The following is an 18662-nucleotide window of genomic DNA, read 5'->3' on the forward strand; positions in this document are numbered from 1 at the left end:
CTTGAGTCTCGGTGAGAAAGGCAGACTATAAATGACATAAAATAATAAATAAACTACTTCAATAAAACAGCACTTTCTGTAACAGTGAATCTTAACCACTTGCCCAAACCAGTGTTACGAGCTGCGTAACAACTAATAGTGTCCGAGGAGCTATTCAAGTAAACCAAAAGGTTAGCCAGTTTAATTTTTACAAACCATCCACATTAGAATGTTTAAAGTGTAGACAAGGGTTGAATTCAAGCAGCTTTTCCACTGGTGTAAAAGGGAAGAGAGGGTCCCCTTTGACAGCAAAAACCACTCTGCCGGGGATAATGGACTCTGCCTCAACAAATGCCATGTAGGAAAAGGGATGTAGGAAAAAGGGATCAAATGAGACAGTGAAAAAAACTGCCTAGATCCACCCCTAGAGATGATTTGTGTCACTCCACAAATGAACGCTCTCTGCTGAGAAAAACATATTTCAAATGCTGTCTATATTAAGCTGACAGCAGATATAAAGGTCTCAGATTCAGTCCCTGTCATATCCAGGTAAAGGGTTTCAGGATGCAGCAACACCTGAAAGATTGTTTGGAGGCCAAGCTATGCTATGGTGGATTTCCCATGACTGGAACAGATTGGATCTGAAAAGCAGGGTGGGCTGCTGGGGGTTGTGAACTGAACTGGGACAATGGCACGGGAGGGCATTTAATTTCTTATGCTCCCCATTTCCTGATCCAAAATGGGAAAAAGATAGGTCTGTCTGTTGCATCAGTCTTGTTTTCTCCATTGGCATTGTAGCAGTTGGAGGGGTGAAGTTCAGTTATGTAAACCAAGTGGAGAGTTATCCCCCTTTCTTAGCTTCATGACTCAGATCCCTATTTCTCCTTTGGCTTTGCGGGGGGGGGGGGGGGGAATAACACCCCTGGCATTCCAGTCACAAAATCTAAAGATGTGCTGTTTGGCCACTCCTTCTCTGAGCATTTTGCAGGAAAGTTAAACCACACGTGAAAGTCTCTGGAATGAATCATTTCTGAATGTTTCTGTTTGTTGTGTCTATTTTTTAAAAGTGAGTAGTATGGAGAGTGAGGTCATAATAGGATGAAATCCCACTGCTTGTCTAAGAATCACAAAGCGTATCTCCAGGTCCTACGGGGCCACCAGTGCTTGAATCTATATATTCAATGAGCCACAAACATGTTCTATCAACTTTTTTTTTTTTTTGCTTAAAGAGAAACTTTTTGCTGAGGAGCCAATCGGCTTCTTGTGCAAAAAAGCATATCTGCCTGCTGTAACATTTGAAAACTTGGGGGGGGGGGTGTCTTAGCGAAAAGTTGGAAATAACTCCGCCCGCCCGCGATAGATTCATGAGGTATTTACACAATTGGAAGGGTTTTCCAGGTATGCCTTAACAGGAAGCTCTAAAGAGGTAGCTATTTTTGTCTTAAGATAAAGCAGATAAGAGGTGTGGGCAGTCCTATGTATTCATGACAAGCCTACCAGGGGAGGTCAAGGAGTCAAATTTATTTCTTAAACTGAAAAAAAAAAACTTCTGAAAGGGGAATCCTGGGAAGTCAACACGGCGTTTTGATTTGGTTCGTGACATCAAAGCCACGCAGCGCAAGCAAGTTACCTTGCTGAGGCAACACTGGCGGTTCTCTTTCTCCTCCCTCTTCCAGGACCCAGGACTATTTGGCGGAATGCAAAGTAGCAAACGCCGCGGGGCACAGCCCTGAGTATTGATCCGGGGCTTCCTGCGCAACCTTGCTTCCGTTCTCTCCGTGGCAGCCCCCGCTTGAAAATCTTGGAAGAACTTTCTTCGGCGAGGGGGCGGGGCGGGGCGGGGCGGAGGGCGGCCCCCGAAGGCGCATTCGGCGGCTGTGCGCGGGCAGGTGGGGCGAGGTTCCGCGGGGGTGGCACCTTGGCGGGCGGCTTCTACTCTTTCCCCTTCCCGGAGCCGGATCCCGATCGCGCGCTTAGATCCGCAGTCTCCCGTCCGATCCCCCCTGTTATGGGGTCCCCCGAAGGAGGGGAGCTGGACTTCGACGACCTGTCCCGGTTGCGCTCGCTCTTCCTCGCCTGCGACGTGAAGGGCTCCGGCCGGATCGAGCGAGACGACTTCAGTTCGCTTTGCGCCGAGTTGCGGGTCCGGCCGGCCGAAGCCGAGGCAATCTTCCAGCGCTTGGACACCGACCGCGACGGCGCCATCACCTTCCCGGAGTTTGCTCGCGGCTTCCGCGGCGCCACTCAGCGGCGGAGGCGGCGGCAGCGGCAACAGCAGCAGCAGCACCGGCAGCTTTGGGGTAACCGGGGAGACGTCTGGGAAGAGGAGATGGAAGAAGAGGGGAGCGAGCGGGACGCGGGCGACGCCTTCGACGTTTTGGCTGGCGTGGCGGCAGCGGGCGCTGCAATGGGGCCGAGCCAGGCTTGGCGAGACTTCGAGCTCCGGCTCGGCGAAGAAGCAGGATACATCCCCAGGTAAGCCCCGGCGGAGGAGGCGCTGTAAGCCCCGGCCATGGAAGGCGAGAGCTGGCGATGAAACTTCAGTTGCTTTGGATTGCGCGGGGAGGAGGGCGGCCGCCTTTTCCTGGGGAGCTCTTGTGCCTTTAAAAGCTCTACAACGGCATTTCCCGACTTGGAGATGCCACGATAGAGGAAAGGACGCACCTGTTGCCTTTCTAAAGTTACAGATGAATGGAACTCAAGTAGCCATTTAAAGACTAACGAGATTTTATCCAGTATGAGCTTCCTGGACCAAACCCTAGTGTAGTGGGTCCTCTCTAGGCAGACATTTCTCAAGGGGGGGGGGGGGAGGACAGCAGTGTCAAAGGGAACTGTGGGGTGGGAGGTATGTAATTATGTAACCTTCAAGCAAAACGTTTGAGACAGCAATGACTGGCCATTTATCTGTTTTCCTAAGCAATTAATTCCAGAAATGGCTGTGCAGTCTTGGATATCACTTAAAGGTGGATATCACTTAATGTGGTACTCTAGCTTCCATTCTGCTTGACTTTTGTCTGCCCAGGTCGCATGGTTCCTGGCATAGTCTTTTGTGGGTTAGAGGAGATCCCACTTTGCATTTTCACTAGCAGAAAAGCTGATTAGATCCAGTCCTATAAATCCCAGATCCATGTCAGCTCTGGATTGGGGATTGTACCAGACTTCTTGGTGAATTTTAGATCAGCTTAGTCATTACTGAATCTGACGAAGAGAACTTGATTCTCGAAAGCTTATGCTACAATAAAATTGGTTAGTCTTAAAGGTGCTACTGGACTCTTTTTGATTTTGCTACCACAGACTAACACGGCTAACTCCTCTGCATCTCTCCCTCTAAACAGTGCGTCCTAGGAGTTTCAAATGTTCTTTCATTGGCTTCTTAATACTGCCATTTTAGTGTCAGTTTTATGTCTTTTTATTTTTTTCCTGGGACTGACCTCTTTTGTCCAATGTATAGAGGCCCAGATGGAATAGGTGATATTATTAGGTGTTTTATTGAAGACGGAGCTGTCATTTGGGTTTGTGGTAGGGTCTGGTCCCTGGGTTTGTGTCTTTGTTAGGTTGCCCTTTGTTGTTGATAAGAAGGGGTTTGGGGCACAAGTTTTATTAACAGCAAGGTTGTGATTGTAGCTGAGGGACTAGGTCTCTTACTAAGGTCTGATTCTGGAGACAAAGCAAGACAAAATTGTGCTGGAGAATTTCTAACAAAACACAATACTGTGGTGCTTCTAGAGACTGTTATCACATGTGCTCTTTTGAAATCTTTCCCACTGCAAACTTGTAAGGTGCCACGTTGCTTCTTATCTTCTTACAAGACAAACAGGGCTACTCTTCTCCAATTTCAAGAAGTCTCCTGTTACATCAAAAGAATGCCTGTTGTTCCAGAACAGCATAATTTTTCTGTGGGGCATCATTTCTAGAAATTTTTAGGAGGTTCTGCAGAAACATTTTTTTTGCCTAGACTTGAAATGGGATATAGATTGCAGGCATTTTTATTAAGGGGGAGGGTGTTAGTTGTATTCTGGATGTTTTAAATGTGATTTGTTTGCCACTTAGAGTCACAAGGAAAGGCAGGATAGATATTTAAATAAGTAAAACAGATTATTTTGGAACATTCCAGCTCTGAAAAAGTCTGTTGAACAGTTTTCATAGTGGTGTCTCTTGGAAGACATTTATTATATTTAATACAGATGTTTATGGCAGCGCTGAAGAATTTCTTTAAAAAGACCAAACATCAATGAGATGATATCTTTTACTGAATCAGTGGCTGTCAGATTCTCTGGTTACACAGTGCTCCTTTTACAGGCAGAGTACAACAACAACAACAACAACAAAGTTTATTAGCCAGAGGCCATCACATTCTCAAAATCAATTCAAAATTACATGATTGCACATCAGCGAGACACACACCGTTTTAAAATAAATATTTAAAAGGCAGAGTAAAAGGGTCGTTGTAATTTGGCCGAGGAGATTGGTCTGAAAGTTTATGCCAGTGATGGTGCAGAAACACTATAGGGGATTTGCACTATGTCAAAGCTGTGACAAAGAGTGTCCAAAATGGCGGTCCTTCACCCAGTGGCTGGAGCAATATCATGGCTGCCTTCATGAATTTGTACTCTTCATGAGATAAGAAACCTATGCTGGTGAGAAAGGTAGGCTATATAATGCAGATAAATAAACCTCCCATATTCATTTCATACACCTTAGTTATGATGTGAAAGATGTAGTTATTAAATGGTACCACATGATAGTGAAAATAAAATCTTGAGCTTTCAAAAGGAGAATGGTCACACTGACAGAAATGTTGCTTCTTGGGACGTGAGCTGTTCTCAATCATAGTACTGTAATCTGAAACCTTATTAGCATTTAGTTTCACTTGCATAGCTAACCACTGGGGCATTAGGTACATCGTACTGAGTACATAATTTGCTGTGACTGGCAAACAGGACTCGACTGTCATCAGTGTTTTTGAGAGGCAGAACACAAAAAGTCACACTTTTCTAGGCTTTTAAAAATCTATCTTCCCTCCTTCAAAGAACTCAGCATTTCCCTTTCCTTGTGCTGTCCTCGCCACAGCCCTGCAAGATAGAGGGAGGGCAACTAGGCCAAGGTTCCCCAGTGATGGCTAAGCAGGTCCATAGGCCTAGCCCAGTGTTAATTTCTACACACCACACTGACCCTAGGGAATAAAAGAAGGTGGATTTTCCTTCTAACAACAAATATCAAACTGTCTTTTTCTTCAAGTGGACAGCCACTTTGATCAGTTGGTAATATAAACATTGGTTAACTGATTAAATTGCAGGTGACTGAATGAACTTTATTTAATTTGATTGTTTATTTACACTTTCATACCTTATTTTTCTCCCCATTGGGGACCCAGAGAAACTTACAATATTGTTCTTCTTCACATTATGCTTACAATGAAGTAATGAAGTAGTTTAGGTGTGTGACTAGCCCACGGTCACTCATCAACCTTCCATGGCAGAGCAGCAATTCAAATCTGCGTCACCTAGATCTTAGTCTTTTCCTTATAACAATCCACCTTGAATCTCAGAGAGAAAGGCAGACTATAAATAAATAAATAAATAAATAAATAAATAGTCTGACACTCTAACCACTACACTGTACTGTCTCTCTTATTTGGTTCTGAACATCTGAGGAAACTTATTGGAGCAGAACAAGGGGCTATCTAGCCCAATATTTTTGGTAGTGGCCAGCCAGATACTTCCATGAAGCCCCACAAACAGGACATGAAGATAACCTTTCTGTTGTTCTGAGGCATACTCCATCTGAACATGGCATTTCTACTTAATATCATAACTAACAGATGGCTTTTCACTACCTTAATTTTTAAGTATTGTTCTGGCCTTGGGATTATAATAAAATTAGACACTTCAGTTGCAGGAGAGACCCCTTATTTCTCTGAACATCTTGAACAGGGAAATGTATTTCATTACAGGGGAACACATTGAAGCCAGCCGTGGAGTTGTTTGTTGGAAAGGATAATTAAAATCTAGAACTGGACTTTCCCTGAAATGTGGGGGAAAGATAATTAATGAGGGCCTACCTCCTTTTTAGGATTAAATTGCAGTGTTGTTTTCCTGAGGTAAACTGATAGCTTGAAATGTGTAATAGGAGATTTATCAGTCGAGGATTGCCAGTTCCAAGTTGGAAAATTCCTTGAGATTTTGGGGGGAAGGATGCAACCTGGAGAGGGCAGAGTTTGAGGAGAGGCAGAACCTCAGAAGGAATGATGCCATAGAGTTCACCCTCCAAAGAAGCCATTTTTTCCAGGAGGATTGTGGCCTGGAGGTAAGTTGTAATTTCAGGGGGGGGGGATCTCCAGCTACCACCTGGAGGTTGGCAACCTTAGAAAGAGGATATTGGAAGAAATACAAAAACTGACGACCTGAGATCCAGAAATTTACACTGCCATCTTCTGAGCTCTCTGCACTAACAATGTTGTAGCCAAACATGCAGGTTAGATTTTAGTAGGGCAAACTTTAATAATCTTGGCGATATGATGAGAGTTATTCCATGGACAAGAATGCGGGAAGGGAAAGGAGTGAGTGAAGGGTGGGTTCTTCTAAAAGAAGAGGTCTTGCAGGCTCAAGCTATCACTGTCCCAGCAAGATGGAAATGAGGTAGAGGATCTAAGAAGCCAGTGTGGAGGAATGGAGTTCTGTGATGAGCTGAGGAGGAAAAAGGAGATGTTCAAGATGGAAGGAAATGCATCTAAAGAAGAGTATCTAGGGGTAGCTAGGCACTGTAGGGCAGCTGTCAGAGAAACGAAAGCTCAGAATGAGCTGAGCCTGGCCAAGGGGACTCACCACAACAAAAAGACATTCTTCAGATATGTAAGGAGCAAACAGAAGGTGAAGGGGGCGATAACCCCATTGCTGGGTGGAAAAGGAGAAACTCTGACAGAGGACAGAGAGAAGGCAGAACGGCTCAATGCCTACTTTGCTTCAGTTTTCTCCCTGAAGGCGAGAACAGGCCCACCTAGAGGTGGTATTGTGCAAGCATGACTTCAGGGATGATGGTTGACATGGGCAGAGAAGTCGTAGAGAAGCAACTTGCTGCACTGGATGTGTACAAATCCCCCTGGCCAGACGGGTGCACCCAAGAGTGCTTGCAGAACTTTCAAAAGAACTTTCCAACCCTTTGTTGATTATCTTCCAGGCTTTTGGGGTGACAGCTGACATTCTGGAAGACTGGAGGAGGGCAAATGTCATCCCAGTCTTCAAGAAAGGGAATAAGGACGATCCTGGGAACTACAGGCCAGTCAGCCTGACCTCTATCTCAGAGAAGATACTGTAACAGATATTAAAGGTGTCAAGCCGCAAGCATCTGATGGACAACTTGGTGATATGGGGAAGTCAGCATGGATTTTCCCCCAACAGATCCTACCAGTCCAACCTTATTTCATTCTATGATTGAATGACAGATTACTAGATCATGAGAATGATGTCAATGTATCTTATCTGGATTTCAGTACAATTTTTGATAAAGTTCCTTTTGATGTTTGTTGGGTAAACTGATGGACTGTGGACTAGACTCTAGTATGGTTAAATGGATAGGGAACTGGCTGGATAACCGCACCCAAAGCATAGTTGTCAATGGCATCACGTCTGATTGGAGGGAGGTGTCCAGTGGAATGCCGCAGGCCTCAGTTATGGATCCTGTGCTTCTCAATATTTTTATAAATGATCTGGACTGGGTGTGAAGGGATTCCTCATTAAATCTGCAGATGACAGCAAACTGGGAGGAGTAGCAAACACCCTTGAAGATAGAATTTGACAAGATCTGAACACACTGGAAAACGGGACAGATTTGAATAAGATGCAATTTAACATGGATAAGTGCCAGGTTCTCACCTGGGTAACAAAAATGTAAAGCAGGCATACTGGATGAAGGCCACCTTTCTGGATAGCAGTGTGTGTCAACAAGATCTTGGGATACTGATGGATGGGAAGCTAAATATAAGCACTCAGAGTGATGCAACAGCAAAAAAGGCAAACATAATCTTGGGGTGAAACAACAAAGGCATAAGATCCAAATCACAGGATGTCACTGTCCCACTATATACTGCATTGGTCAGGCCCCACCTGGAGTATTGTGTGCAGTTCTGAAGGCTTCATTTCAAAAAGAACGTGGACAAATTGGAATTTGTGCAGAGGAGAGCAACCAAGATAATCAGGGCCTGGAGACCAAACCCTATGAGCAAAGCACGGAGGTACCTGAGAATGTTCAGTTTGGAGAAGAGATGGTTGAGGGGAGACTTAATTGCTCTCTTTAAGAATTTAAAAGGCTGTCACTTAGAAGAGGGAAGGGAGCTGTTCTCATTGGCAATAGGGGATTGGACTCAATGGGTTTAAACTACAGGGGGGAAGGTACTGGCTGGACATTAGGAAATACTTCTTCCTGTTAAGAGTAATCCAGCAGTGGAATCAGCTGCCTAAGGATGTGGTGGGTTCCCCCTCGTTGGCAGTCTGCAGGGAGCAGCTGGATAAATACTTGTTGGGGTTGCTATTCCTGTTCCTAGGGGGTTGGACTAGATGGTCTGTAAGACTCATTCCAGTTCTATGATTCTATGATTTCTATTGGCAAATTTGCTATAAGAAATAATAATGTGTAGACCAGTAACATGCTGAGACAAAACAGAAATATGCATACATTCATTGTTGGATTTAGAACCTAAAATGTTAGCTCAGAGTAATTGAGCTTCCTTAAAGCCTGAGTACACTTTACATACAAATGCATAGTTAAACCTCAGTAGATGCTTTTTTAAAAAAGTGAAGTGATTTTCAGTAGAGAAGCAGTGGAGGTGGTTAATGTTTCTTCCAACCTACCTCTTCTTTGGTGCAGCGTCTCTACCAAACTCCTTTAACTCTCCAAGTTCCTAGATGTATTGATGTCTGGAAATCTGGACTGTATCAGTGGCAAGTTTTCACAGAGGTTGCAGTAGACAGGTATACTTAGCAGGCATAGTCAGTCCAGCCCCCTCTGCCCATGTTGATCCCTCACCTGCCACATGGCCAATACAGAAGAGAACTGCAAACTGCATGTGGTTTGTGTGGTATACATAGGGCAAAGAGTGGTGATTATACAGGAGCCCTGTACCACTAGTACCATCCGCACCCACCTCAAGCACTGGTTCTAATGCTTCAGTGTTTAGCATAGCATTAAACACAAGTATGGCCACTGGCTGCTCCTCTGTGGCATGTAATAATGTTGACATGGAGTTATAAGAACAAAACAGTGCTGATTTCTAGTCTCCTTTAGTAGACTCATATGCAATCATAGAAGCTTGTGGATTGTTTGGTATCTTAATTGAGTGATATGGAGAAATGCCCTAAGGTCACCGATGCTGTGCCCTCCTCAGACCCTGGTGATGCCATGATCCTTTCTGCAGACCTCTGCAGTATTGACCTCTGATCTCCCTGTGGCCACTGAATGCCAAAGGGGGAGGGGAGAATCTTAATCGAGTTTGGAGTACAGTTAACCATTTGGTAAATAAGGAGAGCCCGCATAGTGTTTCAGAATGGGATTTTGGTTCATGTCTCTTCCTAGGTTCAGCCATTAAATTCGTGGAGTGACTCTGGACCTGGCCTACCTTTTGGAGTCGTTGTGAGGACAGAAGTGAGGAGAGGGAGAACTGTGTGTACTGCCGTTAGCTTCTTGGAGGAAGAGCAGGATAAAAAAGGATATATTGTACAGAATAATGTCAAGAGCTTATTCAGTTGTTTACCAGCCACCTTTTAAGGTTGCTTCATTATCCATGCTGTGGAAGAACCAGTGGATAGTGTCTTATGAAAAGCCTTTAGACAAATTATGACCTATATATAGGGAACTGAATATATATGTTTTAAACTGAACCAGAAAAGATAATGAATGAGGTGTGTGCAGTGAGAGTTTGTTTAAGCATCTATCTCCTTTCAGTCGGTGGACTTATCTCAGTACCATGGATACGGGTGTTTGTCATAGTACTCTGAATGTAATCCAGCTACTTTATCTTAATAGGGTGGTAGAGAATTGCGGTATCTTTGTTTGGCATGAATGTGCAGACATGTGGTTTGATTCTACTGAATGGCAATTCTCATACATTGCATCAGACAGAACAGGGTCAAGATGAAATGGTTCTGGTGACAAAAGAAACTGTACAGCAATAGAAGCTAGGTACAAACCAGACCATTCCCAATTCAGATTAAAAGATACACTAACCTCTTTTTCCCCTTTGAACTTTTTTTGAGTCAACACAAGTTTTAGAACAATGTATTATTTTTCTTTTTAAATGCTCAGAAATGCGGCTGTAGTATTCTGTTTTGAACCTTAATATTTATATGCTTGCCTAGCAATTGCAGATGTATGGTAAAATGGTAGTATCCATTCTGGCCGCTTCTGGTCTTTTGAACCACACAACTGGGGTAATGAAATTATTGACTAGTTCAAGCATGTATGTGACTTTTCTCAGTAATTTTCCTTGGAATCTCATTCCATACAGAGAACTGTTCATGAATTCAGGTCTGGCTTGTTGCATCTTCTAAGGCAGTGTTTCCCAAATCTTTTTTCCGTGGAGGAACCTCTAAATTAATCTTTTAGATCCTGAGGAATCCCTACCTACAAAAACTTCACAGGCCAGAATACATTACTGGAGGAGAACGCGCGTGCACGCGCGCACACACTGTCAAGTTAACATCATAAGGAAAAAGTGAAGTGTTTTTCCTGACTTTTTTTGTATTCTCTAATCTTTTTTCCAAATGTCAAATCAAAATAAAGTTCATATAAGGTTTATTTATTTATTCCCCAATTTCTCATGTTATCCTAGGATTCTGTGGGAAACATTGTTCTAAGGTGTTGAATGATGTCTGAAGAAAGAAGGAAATGGTACACAGAATATCTAAAATGTAGATGGAGAAAAAGCAAGAGAAGCTCTTTCCACACTTCCTGTGACAACTTTGTTAGGTTTACTCTGCAAGCTTCATTTTGTATGTTTTAACAGAACCCAAAGCAGAAGAAGCACAATTTGCTTGTCTCCTCTTGTATCATTGCAGTTCTAAGAATATATGTACTTGGAAGTCGTTCCTAGTGAATTCATTGTAGGGTAGCCAGGTGCCCTTACCCTCCTGGGCAGGAGGTTGGAGACCTGGCACTCACCTTTCTGGTAGAGCGGTGTGCGCGCGTGCATGGTGTGATGATGTCATTTCTGTCATTGCACTTCTGGGAAGTGATGTCATTGCGCAGGCCACATGCTAGCCCTGGGAGCGCTCCCGCGCTCTGCAGCAGTCCAATTCAGGTGCGCAGGAGTGTGCTGTGCTGCTTGGGAGCACACTCCAGGAGGCGCATCCTCCCCAGTAGCCAGGTAAACAGGAGCGGGGGTGGATGGTGGGAGCGGGGGATCTCCTGCCCCCTGGCAGGGGACTGACATCTCTAATTCAATGGAATATACACCTTAGTAAAGGTACTTAGGATTGCATCCTCAAAGAGGAGTCCTTGGGAAGAAAATTGAGTGTTTTATTTCCAGTCATATATCATGCTCCCCTATTTGCTTCTTTTGGTGTTGAGATCGACACATTTCTGATGATATTTATGCATAATTGGAGCACCTTCTTGAATTGGTAGTCCAGCTAAACTCAAGCTTGAATACCAATATTATCACTTTAATCACCTCCAAAAGGAACATGAAACACTGTCAAATCATCACGAGATCCAAAACCCTTTACTACAAATATTTCATGGTTTCAATGCAAAAACATGTAAACACTATTAGGAGGCAGCAGGCATTGCAAACGTCCATTCAGGAATTGATGTTCTGTTAAATATTCATTGATGGTATGTGTCTCAGTCAGTTTCCATCAGGCTTCGCTGAAACATACTTTAGGTGCAGGTGAATTTACAGTACATGAAGTAGATGTAACCTAACAATGTGGGGTGGAGGGGGAAGCTAATGTCAATGAGAATTTTCTTAAGGTTGTAGAAGTTTTGAATTGGAGGGCTTAGTCCTAGTTTGTACTAATTCAGTATCTATATGTAACTTTAATTTAAATTCTAGGGACTAGCAAACAAATGAAAAGCAAATGCTGAGTAAATAACAATGAAGGCTTTGCTCCCCCATAAATAATGATAACAAATAGTCACTGTATTTGGCAACAGCATTAAAGATTTGACTAGCATTTTCTGTCTAAGCCCTGAATTGTTTATAGTATTTTATAGAGGTGCCCTTTTAGTATTTTGAGAGATGACAAGAGGTAACAATAACCAGAGGCATCTCATTTTCTCTTTTCCACTTTCTGCTTTCATTTCCTTGAAAGACCCCACAGTCTCATCTCCTTTCTTGCTTCCTTCTATCCTTCTCATCCACCAGCCAATCTACTTTTACCTGTCCCCACGTCTTCAGCTTTTCTTCTGGCCCTCCTCCTGGGAAAACCATGGTCCAGTTGAGTGGTGCTGGCCACCAGACTGGGCCCGGTTGTGCACTGGACTGGACTGTACCCTGTATCCCTTTCCCACACTATCTCCACTCATCCTGGCAACCCCCATATCCTCACCTGGCAACCAACCAACCTTTTATCTGCTGCCTGTTGTCAGCTCTATTTATTATTTAGTTACTGCTTTTATACCCCACCTCTCTCCATAATGGGGACCCAAAGCAGCTTGCATAATTCTCTGACCTCCATTTTATCCTTATGACAACTCCGGTGAGGTAGGTTAAGCTGAGGCTGTGTAACTGGCCCAAAGTCTCCCACTGAGCTTCTGCATCAGAGTAGTTATTCAAGTCTTGGATCTCCAAGATTATAGTCTGAAACTAAACACTACACCACACTGGCTGGGGTGGCTGCTGTTGAACAGTAGCCAACAGCCAGCTCTAGGTGAGTCATGGAAGTCATGTGCTGTCTATGGTTGCTGCCAGGCCTGGCCCCAGTGAGGTCTCCTTTAAAGGTCAAAACAGCCCTGGAAAGGGTGCTGTCCCTGCCCTCTGCCTTTTACTGACAGAAACCAAATATTGAAGGCTGGCAATACTATTGTGGTTGCCTTGCAGCCCCCATGATGTCACTGAAAAGGCCTTCATTTTTTTAAAGCTACAGGTGCTGATTTTATTATTTGGGGGCTTTTAACCTTCATCCAATTTTTTAAAAAGATTTTCCTGCAAACTTGAGGCTTTCCCCAGGTTTGTAGAAAGATCTGTCTTGTCTGTTCATGGCTCCCATCTTGAGATTTATGCATTTACAGATTTGGTCATTCGAGAATTAGATATATTGGTGGTCAGAAATATGGAAGGGAGCAGTTCGGCCCCATACCCCATATTCTTTAAGTGGTGCTCATGATCATTTACTAAGTGGCGCTCCTGGAAGAAGCAGCTTGCTCTGTAGATAGTTCCTTCAGAAATTCTGTGCATTTATAGGTTCACTTGGGTCACTGCATGCCACTGTCCTCACTCTTGTACAGATTGATACAGATATTTTTGAATGTTGTATGTATTTCAGTTTGATCAAGAGCAAATCTTCCAGTAGCTTTCAGATAAGCTGTTTTAAAATGTGCCTGTCTTCTTCATGGCTCTTGTGGGGTGCTGACTTGTGTTTTCAATTTAAATCTGCTGCAGACGTGTGCAAATATTCCGGTGAGTGCCCCTAATGTCATCTTCAATTTGAAAGGAACCCATTCCTTTTCCGGGGCTACTGGTGCTGCTTGCAGAGCTGCACTACCGTTTGCCTGGGATTTGGTTTCTCTGTTGTTCACACCTGACTAGGATTTCCACCACAGTTTGTTGTAACAGTCTTAATTGGGCTTGTGAGGAACAATCGGGCTATATTGTGATTTGGGGATCAAATAACCTGAGCAAACTCCCACAATTATCACCATGCGCTTGTGACAGAAAGCGGTTCTCCCAGCACATAGCTTTCCACTTTCCTTCTTTCAGGTTCCTTGTTTGTTTAATCTTTGAAGTTCAAAACCCTCTGAAAACAGCAGCTGTGACGTAATTGAGAGAGCAGAACAAAAGGTAGCACTGTCAGAGTACAGTACAAAACTCTCTTCCAGACTCCAGAGGATAACTTTACAAAAGGGGAAGAAGGCAAGGGGGAGGGGAAGATGTGCTTCCTGACTAGCCAGTTCAAGAGTGTGAAGCAAAGCAGATTATGATATTTATCCAAGGTGGGTAGCAAGTCACCTCCAAGTGTATACACACCCCTGCATGCCAGAGGCTATTATTACAATCAACCTTTTAAAGACAAAAAAAAATCAATCCTGCTCCTCCCCCAATATGTAGGTGAGCTGACATTGTTTGAGACATAACATTCATAGAGTGAAGCCCATATTTTATTAATTACGGCGTCACCATTAATCAACATTAATCTCAGAGTTCTGCGTTGGAAGCCCCTACTTCAAATTTCAGCATTGAAGTGAATGTCACCGTAGCATTTTAGGAAAATCTCCACCATGGATCCAGCCTTCCTCCATCATAAGTGGAGGATGCTGTAGGTTGGAGGAAGGTGTCACATGGCTTACTGGAACAATAGGATTTAGGTAGGATCTACCGCACTGTCACTGGCATTTCATTTCACAACTGTAATGACTTTTGCTGAGCAGCGCCTATTCTTATATATTTTATTTAAATAGGGAAAAAGGAAAACATAATAAAGACAAGGATTCCCCCCACCTACACAGTATAGTGAAAATTCTGTATAAGAAAAGTTGATGTCCTTTATATGACCAGTTCAGTATTCATACCTTGGGACACACATGCCTGCAATTGTATGAAGGAAGTTGCTTATATAGTTGCGGAGATAAGGACAATGCAGAGTTATTTCTAGCCTGAACTTCTGCCTTGCACCCCCAATACATCTCCTTGACCCAGCCAAAGGTCTAGTATCTTGTTAGAAGCTGCCACCATTCTGCTTGCTAAAGGTCTTCAGAGACACTTGATTAATCATAGAAACAACCTCAATAATCTGATTTTAATCCAGAGAACTTCCCCAAGCAGGGCAGGGAAGACAGTATGTAAAATATAAGGAAACATATTCTGGTTTAAACGTAGGCAATAATTTATTATAAAGGAAATTGGAATTCATGTAGCATTTAAAAATAACAGAGCTCTTAAATGTGAAGAGAGATCAAAGTAGAAAAATACAGTATTTTTTATGTTGCTTAGTCCCAGACATTAAAATAGTGCATAAAATTTAACTAAGTTGTAGACAGGTCTTTGTTGAAACCATTAAAAAGTGTAGAAACAGCTTTGTGGTGTCTCAGAAAAAAAGACATTCACCCCCGTGCTTAGACAGCATCATCCTGGAAGCTAGTTGGAAAGTGTGGGAACTCTCTAAACAATACAGTAAATGCCTATTTAAATATTTCCATGGGATCCTCAATCATTGGCAGATAGTGATTTTTATAACAGTTGAGAAAAAGGATTGCAAAACTAATTCAGAGAGATATGAAAACAAGCCAATAAGAGGAGAGTAGGTAAATTAAGGACTTCAAAACCTGGGTAGATGGAACGACTTTGCTTGCTGGCTATGTGACTGCTGCTGATACACATTTCATTGCTTGAGCAAACATGACACAGAACACATTACTCAGCAGCAAGGTTGTTTAAGAAAGGGACAGGGAAGTTTGGATTGTGGAAAACAGAGTTTATTATATGAATTAATCAAACTTTAAGAATAATTTTTTAAAAAAACCTTTAGAAACCAGAGAAGGAACATAGTTCATAAATATAATGGCTTGGATCCGGATTAGATGATTCCAGAGGAACAAATATTTTCACTCATAGAATGCAATTTCCCTGCCCCCCCTCCCAAAATGCCCCCTGAAATGCTTTTCTTGGGGGAGAGAGGACCCCTCAGGATAGCATTTGTTGGGGTGCATTTTGGGCTGCCATGGAAGGGGGAAGGCAAGAGAATTGCTATCCGCAGGTGGAAATCCTTGCATGCGTGGAAATATTACACTAGCTCCAGCCCACTGTTAATTTTGCCATAAAAGATAGACTTCAGAATCTCTGGATATATTCAGAGATTCTTAATTTTATTTCTGTTTTTGGCACTTCCTAAGGTTAAGTTTAAAATTGGGTTCAGGGTGGGGTTTTATTTTTGGTTGCTCAAACCGAATAAGTGCTTTCTTCCATTCATTTTAGTGATCATCTCTCAATATTACCTGATAATTAAATCATTACCTGATAATTAAATCTATCATGGGTATCTTTTTTTTTCTTCCAGGCAAGAACAAGTCAGTGTTCTGTATCAGAACATCAGTATAGTGGAGCCACGATTAATTCAACCTTATGAACATGTTATTAAGAACTTCATTCGCGAGATCAAGCTTCAGAGTGCAGAGATGGAAAGCTTAGCCATCGCTGTAAAAAGGTAGTGTCTTGCTTTGCATTTCATTGTTAATGATCATTTTTGTATGCAGGATACAATGTTGCTTATTATTGTTCATGGAAAAATGTGTTAATGTGTGGTTTCCATTCCTTCCTGATTTTGCTTAGAATTGTAGGTGCTAAGATATCACACTGAACAACCTTTGAATCTCTGAATGCACAAGGCAATATTTTTGCTACTTTGATCTGTATTAGAATAATAGAATCATAAGGTTGGAAGGGACTTCCAGGGTCATCTAGTTCAACCCCCTGCACAATGCAGGAAATTCATAACTACTCCCCCCCCCCCACAGCCCCAGTGACCTCTGCTCCACGCCCAGAAGATGACAAAACACCGTCAGGACCCCTAGCCAAACTGGCCTGGGGAAAATTGCTTCCTCTCCCAAAAGTGGTGATGGGCATTGCCCTGGGCACGTAAGAAGGGGCCACAATGGAAAAGGTTATGACTCAAGGGCAGATTTTCACAAAGAAAACATGTCTGCATGCTGTGGTCATCTGGCTATTGTTCTTTGATTCCCTTACTTATTCTGCCCTGGCAGCATGTCATGATGTTTTTTATCTCATCTCAGAGGCCTCTGGTTTGCATCTCAAAGTTGTAACTAAAAAAAGCAAACAAAGCCCTGACTGAAACGAAACAGGTAACTTTTATATCCTTATATTTTTTTATTAAATATGGCTCAGAATTATTAGAACAATATTGAAATGCAGACTAATAATGTTTGATGTTTTTATTACTCGTCTCTTGATTATTTTGTATATCCAGTGTTCTTTGTTCTGAAACATCCATTTTATCGTGGGACTGTCTGTTTCTTCTGTGATTACATGCCACAGGAAACATAGGAGAAATGGCATCCCATTAGAGTTGCCAACTCTGGACTGGGAAATTCCAGGAGATTTGAGGGTTTGGGAAGGGATGGACATATAATGCGTATAATGCCACAAAATCCACCCCTTAAAGGAGCCATTTTCTCCAGAGACAGGACAAGCAGAGGATACATGAGAACTCAAGGGTAGAAATGTGTAAAAAATCTTTTCCTCCATTGCTTCCTTCCCTTTCCTTGTAGCTTCCTTGTAACCCTTTCCTTGCTTTCTTCCTTCCAGCCTCCATCCCACTGTTTCCTTTTCCTTTTCTCCTTCCCCTCTGCTTTTTCATCCTCCCACCTTTACCTTGTTTGCTTTACCTTGTCTTTCCTGCCTTTCCATTCTTGTTCCACCAGCTCATATCTGTATCAGGCATTTTGGATTGCCTAGGCAACTACAGACTGTTGGCTGGTCAATCTAAAATGGCTGCAAATATGTTGAGAATCTCATAAGATTTGTTGCTGAAGATGTTTCTGAAAACCCATGGTTCTTCCAGATTTGTAGAAACATCTCCCCCTTTCTGTACTTGGCCTTACTGTGTAGATTTTTTTGATCTATACTCTGGGGCTGGATTCAGAATTATATATACAGACTTTTGAGCTAAGTCACATGGCCATCAAAGATGTGGAAATTTCTAGAAAAAGCAGGCCAGTTCCACACATTGAATCTGCAGAGCTACTGCTAATTACATGCACAAAACTTTGTACAAAAAAAGCCAGTCCTCATATGGGTGTGGATCTTTATCACTCTGCTCAGTTTAAGTGTGGAGCCTCTTCATCCAATGCTTGGAGGAAGTGAGGGATAAGATCCAATCCATAGGTTAGTGTCTGTGCGTGGCAATTGTGCAGCAACTTCAGTGTGTGGTATCAATAGGTGCCCCAAATTTTTATTATTCTTAAAGTAACTTAAAGTAAATGTGACTTTTCCATTTGAAGAATGTTGTCATTTTAATTCAATGGCCTGAATTTTGAGAATGAAGGGACTTTAATTTGGAACTTTAAATACTGAGTTCCTTCCCCTCAATTTTCCAACTTGAAATATCTCTGTTCATCTGTTTTGGGTCATGGTTGAACTAACTGTATTTCCCCCCAATTGTCTTCGGTGTTTTAGAGTATTTTATGTGAACATGTTTAATCTTGTTTACATGCTAGGGCACAAGATAAAGCAGCAATGCAGCTGAGTGAATTAGAAGAGGAGATGGACCAGCGAGTACAGGCTGCAGAGCATAAAATCAAGAAGGAGGTAATCTACATCTGCAGCTCTTAATAATTAAGGGTTTTTTTCACCTTTCGACAAAGTTAGTGACGGGACTCTGTCTTGTACACCCCGTCATGCGAAAAATAGCTCTTTGAATGATTTTCTCTCCAGTTTCCATTAATGCAAAAGTATGAAGGACAAAGAACCTGTCAGACAGAGAGTGATAAAAAAGGAAGCAGAGGGTAAGGAGGGGAAG

General features: G+C 42.7%; 1 protein-coding gene across 1 annotated transcript in view; it reads left to right on the forward strand.

Annotated features, from left to right (window-relative positions):
- The first annotated feature begins 1938 nt into the window (after positions 1–1938).
- Positions 1939–18662, forward strand: part of RASEF (RAS and EF-hand domain containing) — a 47668-nt gene continuing 30944 nt past the window's right edge. Inside the window, exons 1-3 of the mRNA XM_054986139.1 lie at positions 1939–2454; positions 16185–16331; positions 18361–18451. Of these exons, the coding sequence (XP_054842114.1) occupies positions 1988–2454; positions 16185–16331; positions 18361–18451 (705 nt within the window). The 5' untranslated portion in view covers positions 1939–1987. The remainder of the gene's footprint in view (positions 2455–16184; positions 16332–18360; positions 18452–18662) is intronic.

This window comes from Eublepharis macularius, chromosome 8 (assembly GCF_028583425.1).
Source record: "Eublepharis macularius isolate TG4126 chromosome 8, MPM_Emac_v1.0, whole genome shotgun sequence".
NCBI classification, from domain to species: Eukaryota; Metazoa; Chordata; class Lepidosauria; order Squamata; family Eublepharidae; genus Eublepharis; species Eublepharis macularius.